Source organism: Urtica dioica, chromosome 10 (assembly GCF_054948205.1).
Source record: "Urtica dioica subsp. dioica isolate 48M chromosome 10, U.dioica_male_clone48M_v1_H2, whole genome shotgun sequence".
NCBI lineage: Eukaryota > Viridiplantae > Streptophyta > Magnoliopsida > Rosales > Urticaceae > Urtica > Urtica dioica.
Window position 1 is genome coordinate 25117543 of NC_142765.1, and position 13861 is coordinate 25131403.

Here is a 13861-nt window from a genome sequence, read left to right on the forward strand (position 1 = left end):
CGAAAGTTGTGAATCTTAATTGTTTCCTTCATTTCGTATGTAATTAGTTGGAAATGTTCCTCATTTAATTTTTTTTTTTTTTGTAATCTTATGAATACTTGTATGTTTATTTATTAAAAAATAAGTAGAAAATAGAGAAATTGACGCATCTGCTACCATTTGATAACTCATTTATTATTTTCTACTAAAACTATAATTTGGACAAATCTACTATTAAATCCCGGAGAGAGAATATTTTTTTTAATCCATTTTTTCCCTTTTTTTCATTTTTGTACTTTTTTTTTCTTAATTTCATTTTTCTCCAAGTTTCACATATGTCAAAAAATCTGTTTTTTTTTTTCTTCTAGAAATCTGAGTTTATTTGACGATTTGTTGACATATATATGTCAACAATTGACACAATTTGTTGATATATTATGTCAACAATTGGCACAATTTGTTGACATATTATGTCAACAAATGACAACACTGGAAAATTTGTTGATTTGTTAACATAGATGTCAATGAATGACATGATGTCAACAAGGCAATTTCACAACTAATACTATTGCTCTATGTCTTGGTTTATCGTCGAGTTTGGATCTGAAGTTGGCTATCCACTTTGTGGAGTCAGATGCCAAGACGATGCTACAAGTCCTGAAAAGACACTCTTATTTTACCCAGTTTGAGTCTTTTTGTCTCATGCATATAATTTATTGTCTATCTTTCACGATTTAGATTGATACGAGTTAAGAGTTGGTTATTTGAGTGATTCATAAACTTTAGCTCTTTTTCTAGACAATCAACTTATTTGGTCGGATAAATCTCTCCCTAGATAGAGTGTAATTTCATTGAAACATTTTATATAATACATATACTATTTCTCTAAAAAAAATATTGTTACAACTAGTCCTTTTCCCGAGCCATTTGTAATTAATTCTAAAATTTATCAAAATTTTAAAATGACAAGTACCAAACCCCCGAGTTAATAAACAAAGTTTTTTTTTTTTGTGTTTTTTTTTTTTTTTTTTTTAAGTAAATAAACAAAGTTTTCTTAAAAAACAAAAAAGCTGATAAACAAATGTTTAACAACTAATCAGGGAGAAACGAAACGGAAGAAGAAAAAAGTATTTTTGAAGTACAAGCCATCAGGGATATAGGAACTCAATCAAACGAACAGTAATTTGTAGATTGGAATCGCTGTGCGAAATAGCGTTGGAATTGGATTTAGATGTCTCTCTTGAACCAGCTCTTCAACAGAGGCGTTTTTGGCGCTAAATGGTACCATATCCTCTATCTCTCTAATTCGCTGGTTTCATTGACTGAATCAAGTAATTGGGCTCTTCGATTTGGTTTCGGCAATGTTTCGTATTGCTTGGGAATTGGGGCTTTACACTATTCTGCTCCTGCAGATTTCCCCATTCTAAAAAACGTTTTAGGTCGCATTTTAAACAAATGGGTCTTGAGAATTTTCTGATGAATTGGGGTTTGCGTAATTAATTTCTGTTGAACTTGCGACTGATAGATAGAAAAAAGATAACGGTTTTTTTTTTTTTTTTTTTTTTTTTTTTTTTTTTGTGTGTGTGTGAAGCAAAACATGTTTGGGTTTGGCAATATCTCGAATCAAATTGCTGCAGAACAAGAGAGATATGCAGACCAAGCATATGAGGAAAGAGATTGCTCAATTTTTGCAGGCTGGTCAAGAAGCCATAGCTCAAATTCGGGTATATATACTCTTTGGGGCTCGCAAGCACTATGTAATAAATTGTTTAGTACATGAAGGAAGAGCTATCATATCATTGATGCTATTGTTAGGTGGAGCATATTATTCGAGAACAAAATATATGGGCTTCGTACGAGATATTGGAGCTCTTCTGCGAGTTTATTCTTGCTCGTGTTCCCATTATCGAGAACCAACGGTAAATTCTGTTTAACGCTTCAGGTAGTTTATTTGGTCGGGATAACTTCTTGAGTTTGTCTTGTCAATAATACCATTTCTCCATCGATGCAATCTCTAGTCGATCGAAATTCCGATTTGTTTGTTTATAATGCTTCCAACACTTTTAGTAACGGTTTGAATTTGAAGCAGCGAAGCAACACTATGCTTCTTCTTATTTACTACCATAAGCAGTCATCTTTAGAATCTAATTCCTTGAATAATTGCATGATATGTACGTAATGATCGTAGGACCATCCACATTGTTGATAGATCCTAGTTAGCTGATATATAGGTCTTGAAATCCTCTCTTCCGTCACAATCCTTCCTATTTATTGTATACTAACAAATACTATCTGTTAATTTCTGACTGTTATGTACTAATTACTATAATCCCCACTTGTAAGATCTTAACAGACTTTTCGACATAGAGTTTGCTTTGCCATTTAAGAACATGAAACTGCAATCATGGAAACACACTGTTGAAGGTGTACATTATTGCTTAGCCTATGTGACTGTTAATAGTTGTAATTGGGTTTTCTTCTGCATTATATGATCAAAATAAAATATTTCTGTAAAAATCCAAAACTGTAATTCTTTTAAGTTGGCTATATGTTTTAAGTTCCGAAGGTGATACGTGGAAAAGAAAAAGACTAACATCTTACAAAATCAATCATTTTGGCTTAAAACATTATTTTTTAAGGACCAAATGTCAGTCACATAGCAGTTCAATAACTGTTTGCGCTAAATAACCATAATTTTATCATTTTCTTTTTCATCTGAACTAGGAAGTGTATATTAGACATTTTACAGTCGCGTACACTACGAATGACCACTGTTTGTCACTCTCAGGGATTGTCCCACTGAACTGCGCGAAGCTATAGCGAGCATTATATTTTCAGCTCCCAGATGTTCAGATGTCCCTGATTTATTGCATTTAAAAAATTTATTTGCTACAAAATATGGGAAAGAATTTGTCGCTGCTGTATCAGAGCTTCGCCCGGATTCCGGTGTTAATCGTACAGTTAAGTGGTGTCGTTTTTCAGCGTTGCTGGTTATGTAATAGTTTCTTGACTGTTACATGCTATCCTGAAATGAACTTCCATTTCTTTTGAATCTGCAGATAATTGAGAAACTTTCCATTAGTGCTCCGTCCGGCGACGTAAAGCTCAAAGTATTGAAAGAAATCGCACGAGAGTACAACCTTGAATGGGATTCTTCTAACGCTGAAGCAGAGCTCACTAAACGGCACGAAGATTTGCTGGTACTTTTGCGAAACTCATCTTTAATTTGCTGGTACTTGATTGTTCACTAGTTTGAAACCACAAGACCTCTGGTAATTTGGGTATTTAAAGAATTTTTTTTTCCGTTTTTTGCTATGAAACCCTCACATGCGTGAGTTAAATGGTTGATGATTATCTTGTTTCTAAAAAAACTTCAGAGACCAAAATGCCTCAAACTAAGTAGTCCGGGGACCATTTGAGCAATAAAACCAACCCATATATGTCGGATCACAAAAGAATCTACGAATCATAGACCAATTTGAAATAAACGTATTTTTAACTGCATCACAAATCGATCTTCTTTTAAATTATATTGAGGTACCTAGATTTGGTTTCAACTTTCTCATTTTAATTTATCCATGCCTCTTTATGTACTAAAGGATTGGATTTACATTTACTCTAACCCAGGTTTTTCTGTAATTTTATCTCTCTCTAGGGTGGATCTAAACATATAAGCAGCGGCGGTGAAGTTGAAACCACAATGACGCCAGTCTCTTTTAAGTCGTCGCTGAATGCCAATAAAGAACAAGAATCTCAAAATCTCCATCAAGTACCTATGAGCAAGAAGACACCTTTATTACCAGGTCCTAGTAACATTCATACCTCGATCACTGTTCGTGATAATCACGTGATCCCGGTGATCTCTGATGTGAAAACAGAGACGCCGAGACCGTCCGATGATATCATGGACCGAGCAAGGGCTGCGATCGCTTCTGCGGAACGCGCTTCTGCCACCGCCAGGGCTGCCGCGAGTTTGGCCAGCGCTTTTAAGTTTGACTCGGCATTGAAGTCAACTGAGTCAATGAGATCGTAGAGAATTAACTTATTACTCTTCGGGTCCGTTTTATGTTATGATGATGATGAACAAAATAAAATCTGGAAAAAAGGCTTGTGTTTTCATTTTTATGGGCCAGTGACGCTGTGCTTACGGAAGATTGCCCAGCCATGCCATGTAAAGTAGTATTTCATTATTACCCATGATAAAACAATATTTTAAAAGAGAATTTCTTACAGCGTGTTTTCAGGTTGAAACATATTGTTTTCATTCTTAGATTGAAATTATATCAGGCCTGCTAAATGAATGACTATTTGGAACTATATGTTAATGTCTTTCCTAAGGTTTCCTACTTTTGGTAATCATAATCATTCAGCCGGACGGAGAAACAATATTCACACTTTCATCTGCCTTTTTTTGTGATGATTTTTTTAAAGACTCTAAAGAGGTCATGACATATTGGTATTGACGGAGGCCCCCTTTAATTTGTTTTTTATTATATCGTTTTTGTGTGTGAATCTTATAAATAGGATATACTGTTACAAGCCATTAACTTAAAATTTGAGAATATAAATAAAAATCTATTTAAAAAAAACAATAATTATTTTGCATGAGAGATTTATCTTTCACGCATTTATTCATGCCAAGAGGCGCTTGGCGGTCAAAGATGTACATTACGCAACGGGTAATCTATCGCGCTACACTTATTGACATAATGCTCATTGATTAAACAGTTTGATGCAGATCAAAAGAGTTTGGAAAGTTGGGATTGCATAAACGGATAAAAGATGAGTAAAAGATGAGTGTTTTCTGAGTGGAAACGTCTTAGTAAACAAGACCTACATAGTGGGGTCTCAGCATTTAAGCCTAATTCGGACGTTTAGGCTTTCAAAATGACGTTTTGTGTTTTGTTTCATTATTAGTTTTTTTTTAAGAAAAATTATATGGACTAAGCCACTTGAAACGTGGAAATTGCAATATAGCCAACGTTTCAGCTAAGTTTTAAACATAGCAACAATTGATGACGTGGCTTTTATTAGTCATTTAACAATTTACATGTTTATCATTTGTTTAAAAGTCGGTTGAATATCTCGCATATTTATTTTGGGTTATTTTCGTTTATTTATTACACGCATAAATAAAAATTAACGAAAATTTATTGACGATTCACAAGTTACTTATTTTAATCAATATTTAATTCGTTTCTTATATTATATTCATTAATGATTTTCCTTTTAAATATTCAAATTTGAATCCAAGCGTGTACTAAGCTTGATGATGTTGTTGACTTTCTTATTAGTAGAACTCAAACGTTGGCTACTGTTTTATTTTCACTCATTTAAACCATACAAGGGTATATTCGATATTTCATAGTCGTAAATTTCAGTAAATGGCTAGATTACAAAATTTACCAAATGTGGGCTAGATCTTAAATAACACGTTTAAAAAAGGCTACGTTGCTAGTTTGCCCCTTTTTTTAATTTCGTTTATTAAGAGTCTTTATTAATGTTTAATTATTTAGTTTTAGGGATGTGAATGGTCACAAGATGCATCTATAAATCTTTGTGACTTGTTTTGTAAAAAAAATAGATTATGAATGAAAAAAAATAATTAAAACCTTTGTGTTTATATCCCAAATTCGTGTGTTCTTGTGAGGACCCGATTTGATGCCCGAGACGTAGTATTCGTGAGCGAATCAATAGGTGGAGGAAGGTTCTTTGATTGGATATTCGTGCGTCGAATGAACAATCGTAGTCCATTTATCTCATCAACAAAATTTCCGTTGCATCACAGTTGCCCACCTCTCCTATACAAGGAGGAAGATTTCTCTCATTCGAGCACACCATGAAACGAAATCTAATCTTATTTTCTCCGTAATATTTTATTCTTCCCCCCTATAGTTCTCTTATATTTTATGACTACTCGTAGTTCTTGTTCACTTAAATCGAGCCATAGGTAGAGTAAAACTCGTTTTGTCCACCCTTATAACTTTGCTTGTCTAGACAAATATTAGTGAAAGAGCAATAACACTTTAAGGAAATGATTAATCTAACAGTCTTCGACTTTTCTTTCCCGTCGTCTTTGTAATCCGGTTAAGGTTAATTCCCAGTTTTATTTTCTTGCAATTTATTTTTTTGTTCATTATTCTCTTAAAATTAATTAATACAATTTATCCAATTGTTTTTCCCTAAAATATGATCGTATGATATTTGTCCAACACTCTTGTCAACTTATGAAAATTTCTTCAAGTTTTACAGGTTGGTGATGATAATTGAATAAAATTTACCTGGTAGCTAACATGTTTACACAAATAAATTGACCTAAAATTTGAGAAGTACCCAAAATATGTTTATTTATTTCTGATTTTTAAGTTATTGGAAACATGTCTAAACGTTCCTATTTAAGCTCTATGCAATAAAACAAGAAAACTCCAGAGGAGACAGTAGTATGAAGTGACGAACCTTTATTGGATAACAAGAACGAGTAGCGAAGCTAGAGGATCAACACCCGATAATTTTTTATATTCAAAATTTTCTTTTCCTTCTATTTTTTACTTTATTCTATGTAAGTCAGAAAAAGAAGCCAAAACATTATTGCTTTTGTTTCGCCAGAAAATTACAATATACCCAACAACCTAACTAACATGCATGCACTACCAACTTTGACCTAGCACAAATTTCAGTTCCCCTAGATTCGACACACACACACACACACACACACACTTGTATATTTAATCTCATTATTTTTTTTTTGCTTCAATATTTAATCCCATTATCTAATGCTCAACTACACTTGTGTTAAATAACCCTTATCTTGGGCAGTTTTTGCACAGACTTGTATAAGTTGTCCCATACGTACGTACCTGGTGAAATAAAATTTGAACCTATTCCGTAATATGTAAACAAATAATTGCTAAAGTTTACGATATATATACCAAAAAATTATCCATATATTATGCATATACAAAACTTTACTTACAAACCAAATTATAGTATATTATATGAGCTGATGAGAGTGACTTAATATATGGAAATAAAAATACTTCAAACGCGAACAATTAAATAATTGCACGTCGTCTTAAATCTAATCATCGCAGTTTAGGATTTTAATATAAAATGTGGATGCATAAACACTTTGACACAACTCACACACATAGCAATAATGGTCGCAGTTTTCAACGAGATGTGTGTGTATCTTGTATGTTGAACCTCATGCAATGCAAACCACAGAAAAAGAAAAATAAAAATCCAACGTCTGTGTTTCACAGTAGTCATGCATGAAAAAAATATCACCAGCTGTGTAAGAAGAAAAAAAAAGAGGTTTAATATATAGCTACAGGCCGTACATATATTCACTGTGAGAGAGATAGTGTAATTAATAATATTTATACACACACACATACATGTGTGTGTGAGAGAGAGAGTGATAAAGATGTAACGTGAGATCATAGAAGGAAAAGTAATCAAAAGAGAGAGGGAAAGTGAATGAGACGAATAATATATCAAAAGAAAAGCACTGGTGTGAATATAATGGCATGCCATAAGAAGAGGCTTTGTCTCAAAATCTCCGATTCAGCTAAAGCCCCAAAAACCCACTTTGATGATCTGTTCCATATGACCAGTCCTATTCATTGATTTTCGGTTTTAACACGGAGATTTTCTTGGCCACGTACTTCAGATATGCGTCTTCTATTTATACATACGTGTACATTTCTCTCACGACAAATAAAATAGGACAAATTGATAAAGAGATAAGATAACAAATATTTTATAGCGTTTTCTTTTTATCTGCCCGAAAATTTTAAAGTAAAGCACGGTAGTCTCTCTCTCTCTCTCTCTCTCTCTGACTAAATATATGTGATTAGGGACGGAGTAAGAATTTTGTTTCTTACAGATCGGGTTAAAGATATCAAATTTTATTTAAATCAATTTCGAAAGGACAAATTATACAAAATAGCCATTTGAAAGTTATTGATTAACAAAATAATCAAAGTTTCAACTTTTTTGTAAAATAGTCAAATTTACGTTTTTCAAAATTTTTTTGACATCCAAGATTAAATTTTTTGATGATTATTATAAACAGTTTATCATTTTCAAAAAAATTAATCTTTGGGTCAAAAAAATTTTTGGAATCAAATTACTTCACATTTTAACTATTTCTCTAAATTAAGATAAATTTTGACTATTTTACAAATTTATAACTTTAAATTGGTTATTTAGCTACGTCACCCATTTCGTAATAGTTTTATCGGAATACTAAAATTAAAATTAACTTAATCAGTAAAAAAAAAAAAATATTTTTAACCTATTTGAGCCACAAAATAAACTATTAGCTATTTAACTTTTTTTTATCTCCACTATCTTCATTTTCATTCTAATTTTTATTGTCTCCAATATTCTTCTAATTATTGGTTTATTTTGCCATTATCCATGTAAGTATTTTATATATCTTTTTATCTTTTTATATGAGTTCATTATTTACTATCAATTTGTAATATTATGAATTTTTTAATATATCTATGCCCACCATGTGTTTGATGAAAGTCCTAGTTTTTTTTTTTAATTGTGTTTCTAATCTATCAATGTATTATGTTAAAATGCATATATATTGTGTATTTTATTACAAAATTTTGTTACAATGTATTATGTTTGAATGATTTTTTTGGTATATTTTGAATTTAATTTTGTTACCAAAATATTGTGTCTATCGTGAACTTTATCCATGGCTCCACCTTGATGGTGGGCTAGGATATCCGTGTGGGTTGCGTAGATAGAGCTGAGAAATCCCAAGAAGCTCACGAATGACAACATGATTGTTGAAAATAATTCTTTGGGTTTAGAAGAATATTTGACATAACACATTATGGCAGAATTAAAAAATATTCTTATGTTAAGACAACAATTTTGATGAAACCTAAAGTTAAGTAGTGAGCATGATAGAATGTGAAGCAATAAATAACCCATTGAACCAATCTCTTTCAATGTGCTTGAACTTTGAGAAATCTTTGGATTCTAAACACAAGCACCTCTTCTCGATTTTAAATGAATATTCACGCGTAACAAGAGTCTTCACCTAAGCTCAAAGATAGTGTATCTATGATTTGTATGTCGCGCGCAAGTCCGACAAATGACTAGGAATTACTTTTCTTAGTCAAATGTACTATTGTCGCTAGTTTTTGGACAACGTTCACGAACTCAAATCTTTTGATCTAGGGGTTGACCATATAAACACACTTTAGTCAAGAGGCAACTCATCATCTATTCATATAAATTAGGATATGATAAATTAGCTAACTTATAATAAGATTTAAGTCTTGAATTGAAAGTAGTTCATTTTGTGAATACAACTAGAAAAGTAATTTAGTGCAAAAAAATAAAAAAATAAAAACTATTTTTTTTAATCTAATATTGCCAAATAGTCAACATGTGTTTTTTGGGTTTATCTTATGATGCTATATGAGATAAACTCCATAGGATATATTTTGGAATAAGACCGTGGTATCAAATGAAAATAAGGCAAGTTAAATATTCCTTGATTTTACACAGATCAATTTCGTATTTGTCTTGGACTTATTAAATGAGATTAATGAATTATAACAATATGATTGGTTGATAACAACATCAATGTTAAATTTAGAGGAGATGTGGAATGATGTATTAATTAAGGATGTAATATAATTGAAGTAAATCAATAAAGTGATACATTTATTCATTCTTCAAAGTACGTGTTATGATTAAGAAGTCTTTATCCTGAAATAGATTCCAATGTATCATGGAATTGCGTAGGTTTTTGATATACATCCCGTGGCCGACCTGGTGTCGGCTGATACTTACCAAGGTCTATATGAAGACCCCCAATTGGCTGCCAACTATCATATCTCAGTCAAGAGTCTCGGCCAAACTTCTAGCGCACCTCGGACTCCTATAAATAGCTCATCACTCTGAGGAAAAAAGGTAACAATAGTAGAGGGGTGATCTTAAAAATCATCACTCTGAGGAGAATAAGGTAAAAATTATCGGAGATCTTCAAAAGTGTTATAATAGAGAGGTGAAGAGATAGAGAAGTGTGAATTTTTTTTTTTTTTAGAAAATTGTTTAGAGGGGTGTTATTGTCCGAAAACGAGTCAAAGTGTACTTTGAAATATTTTGAACATGAAAAATCTAACTAAGATATTTTGCTAATTTTTAGATCTAAAAAGTAAAATATCTCTAAGCGTAAATATATTAAGTTCACCAGAAAAGAGCTGCAAGGATATTAATACAATGTACTATAATATATAACATATATATTACACGGCGCGCGTCTAAGGCATATGCGCAAGTGACAAAAAAAAAAAAAAAAGCGAAAAAAAAATTATGCCTGAGTGGTTGAAAGAATACAGACGATCATTAAATTTCGAAAGTAGAGATATTAGAAAAAATGTATCAAGGGAAATAAAACCAATATTATAATTGTGTGTATATATATTAGAGAGAATTATATATATATATATATAAGAGACCTAGCCAGCTCATAAAGCAACTTTAAACATTCACTCATTTTTTTTGTGCTGCATGAATCACATAGTCGTCTACTTTTGGCTGCAGCTATTATGTTGTCCTTGAAAACTCTCTCTCTCTCTCTCTCTCTCTCTCTGCATTGACACTTGGGTGCAGCTTTTTTGGGGTAGTTTAGAGCCAGTATTAGATATAGACCTATGTATATAACCACATTTACATACTAGTTCACCTCTTTTCTTATTATTTTTAGCTGTAGTTTTCTCAAGTTAACCTTTGCAAGTATTTGCAGTAGTGTCCCCAATTTGTTTTCCTTATAGATGTTTATTAATCCTAATATACATCATTAAGGACACACACACACACACATATATATATATATATATATATGCATAGCTAGCAATTGGTTGATATGACCACCTAGAGGATATGATATTCTTGGGAATATGCAATGCTATCATAATTACAGCTACAGAAAGTGAGGTTACGATCACCATTAGGACTCTCTACTCTAAGTCAACAAAAGTGGTCAGTTATCTACTTGTAGGTAGAGCTATGTTTCAGATGTAACCAAATCAGGTAAAGTATGCACAATAATAACAGTGCTAGGCTTGAAATTTGACTCCATTACTAACCAAACTGATCCTGTGATCATATAATTTGCAACCAAGTGGTGGACATGATATGTTGCAGTCCAGCTTAACCTGTATCGATATATGTGTGTGACTGAGCACATGCATATATCGATACAGGTTAAGCTTATGTATATATATAATATGTTCATCACAATGAACAAATAAGTGAATAGAACAATATTAGGGCGTATATATAGGTCTTATGGATGTTCATATATTGGTAGCCTACTTGTCAAATACTCTTACACTTTTATAGCTTCTAGTATCTAATCTAAAATCTGATATATATATATATATATATATATATATATATATATATATATATATATATATATTGCAAAGCTTTTTTGGCCATTTAGTGGCAATGTTTATAAGATGTTTGATGTTTGAGGTTACGCAGTCAGGTGCTCAAAACTTAAGCTATTGCCAATAAACATCAAACATCTTATAAACATTGCCAATAACTTAAAAAAAATAAAAACATTGCCAATAAATGACCAAAAAAGGTTTGCAATATATATGCATATGTATATATGCATGGACGAAGCTAGCAATTGTTTTCTACGGGAGGAGGCGAATTTCAAACTGAACTTCTTAATTTGATCAAAGAAATATCTCATCAAATCTTCTTTTTCCTAAATTAATTGGAAAAAATAACTCAGGAACTAAGCCCCCCTTCACTTCAATGTGGCTTCGTTCCCCTATATATATATATATATATATATATATATATATATATATATATGTGTGTGTGTGTGTGTGTTTATGTATATATACGAATGTTTAGCAAACCAATCTTCGGGTAGGTAATGAAACCAATAAACATTCGTATATATACATAAACACACACACACACACACACATATATATATATATATATATATATATATATATATATATATATATTTGGTTTCAACACCACCGCGCCAATCTTGATATTACCAGACTTCCCTTGGATCTTCAGACTACACACAGATGCTCCGAGAATGAGTATAAGATGAGTGTTGAACCAAAATGGGAGACAATCACGTTCTTTTGGAATAAGATCTCACGCTCGACTTACCTCCAATAGTTTTTGACGGATTTCAGCCAAGTGTCAAGACAGATCCAAGTTGATGACTTCGAATTTGGGTCATTATAATATTTTTTTGAGTACGAGCGTCGATTTTTTCACGATGGACAAACAACATTATAACAATAAATAACAAATCATTCTTTAACTTCTTTTGATGTAGAGAATATCCCATGCGATCCAAAATTCCATACTACTTTATCTTCAACCATTAAATAAGTTTTTTTTTAGTTTTATCACATTCACAGGTACCTTAAAGAGATCTGGGAAGATATATTTAAATTAACTACTACATAGGAGTGATTTAAAAATTGAAATTTAGGTATGAACAAAATATTTAGTTACTAATTCATCCACGTCAAATTTGAGTGTTGGAGAAGTACATGTCTTCTCTAACTCTATAAGGGAAGACATTGCTCAACTTATTGTCTTTTGTTCAACTAAATGAAACAGCAATGCGAACAAAATCCAGATACATTGCTCGATTATTTGTGTGGGTGTGTGATAAATGATCCCTTAACTTTCTAGTATTTTAAATTGCTTCAATATTAATGGAAGGGGAAAGAAAGAGTTCTAAAGACAGATCAGAGAAAGACGAATGATAATCCATCCCAACCTTTATATGGTCAAAGCTGTTGAACGCACACAATTAGATACAAAAGGAAAGAAAAGGGCACAGAAAAAAAACATTAAAGTTTTATAGTATATTGTTATTATTCGGTGAACAAAGAAGTATATTATATTAAAATAAAAAATTAAAACATTACAGAAATACACATCACAAATTTCCATGCAAAAATTAAAGTCCAAAGCAAAAAGGGGGTTGGGAACTTTCAGTTCATATCTAACTTCTTGTCCCACCAAAACTCTTTGTATAGCTTTCGTTTTCACAGTTTGATAATGCTATCACTCTCTATGTTACACTACAAACCAACGCTTACAACATCTCTTCTTAAATCCAAACAGCTGAAATCCAAACTCACTGAGCCTCTCTCTCTCTCTCTCACTCTCTCTCTCTCTCTCTCTCTCTCTCTCTCTCTCTCAATGACCCCATTTGTCAGCTTGTTATGTCGCTCTCTCTCACTCACTGATTTCTCTCAAACTATTCTTTCGTTTCTGTCATCGTCCAATATATGTTGGGGTTGGCGTGTAGATGCAGGGAAATATTTATAATGCCTTCACCAACATAAACTATCAGTCACAAAAATCACTTTAATATCTATCATATGAAACCGATCGATTGATCGAAGTTGTACTATATATGGTTTCCTTCATCACATAATTTTTTTTCATTCACATAACTTTACCTTGGTCCCTACTTCAAATCCGTTGACATGGAAATCATAGTCAATGCTTTTTTTCTTCCTACATTAAACGACCTAAGGAATTACTATGATATGAAATGGAACCGTTTTTTATTTTCAATATATTAAATATAATCATGATAAACAAAAGTTCACAACTTTTGTGACCTACATTTATGTAGGTAAGAAATATGTAAGATTAATTTCTCTCGTACGTCCTATTTAGTACCTCTAACGTATTAATTTCGGAACCGCGATATTAATTAATTAATTAATTTACCAGGATTTTGAATATCATGGAAGTGTTTTGCTTTTGAATAACATTAAATATAATAATGAACACAAACATAGCACATTTCATGTAGCTAAAAGAAAAACAC

At 32.0% G+C, this 13861-nt stretch overlaps 1 protein-coding gene across 1 annotated transcript; it reads left to right on the forward strand.

Annotated features, from left to right (window-relative positions):
- Positions 1-1022: 1022 nt before the first annotated feature.
- LOC149384429 (Regulator of Vps4 activity in the MVB pathway protein) lies at positions 1023-4325 on the forward strand. The gene is made up of 6 exons (XM_089629626.1): positions 1023-1260; positions 1571-1703; positions 1795-1898; positions 2768-2939; positions 3039-3179; positions 3635-4325. Exons 1-6 carry the CDS (start codon positions 1211-1213, stop codon positions 4010-4012), a joined length of 978 nt encoding a protein of 325 aa, XP_089485752.1. The 5' UTR covers positions 1023-1210; the 3' UTR covers positions 4013-4325.
- Positions 4326-13861: the final 9536 nt, after the last annotated feature.

Coding starts and splice junctions, on each gene's coding strand:
- LOC149384429 (XM_089629626.1), top strand. CDS start 1,211: ATGTCTCTCTTGAACCAGCTCTTCAACAGAGGCGTTTTTGGCGCTAAA. Junction 1,704..1,794: donor AAGCCATAGCTCAAATTCGG/GTATATATACTC, acceptor TGCTATTGTTAG/GTGGAGCATATTATTCGAGA. Junction 2,940..3,038: donor ATTCCGGTGTTAATCGTACA/GTTAAGTGGTGT, acceptor TTGAATCTGCAG/ATAATTGAGAAACTTTCCAT.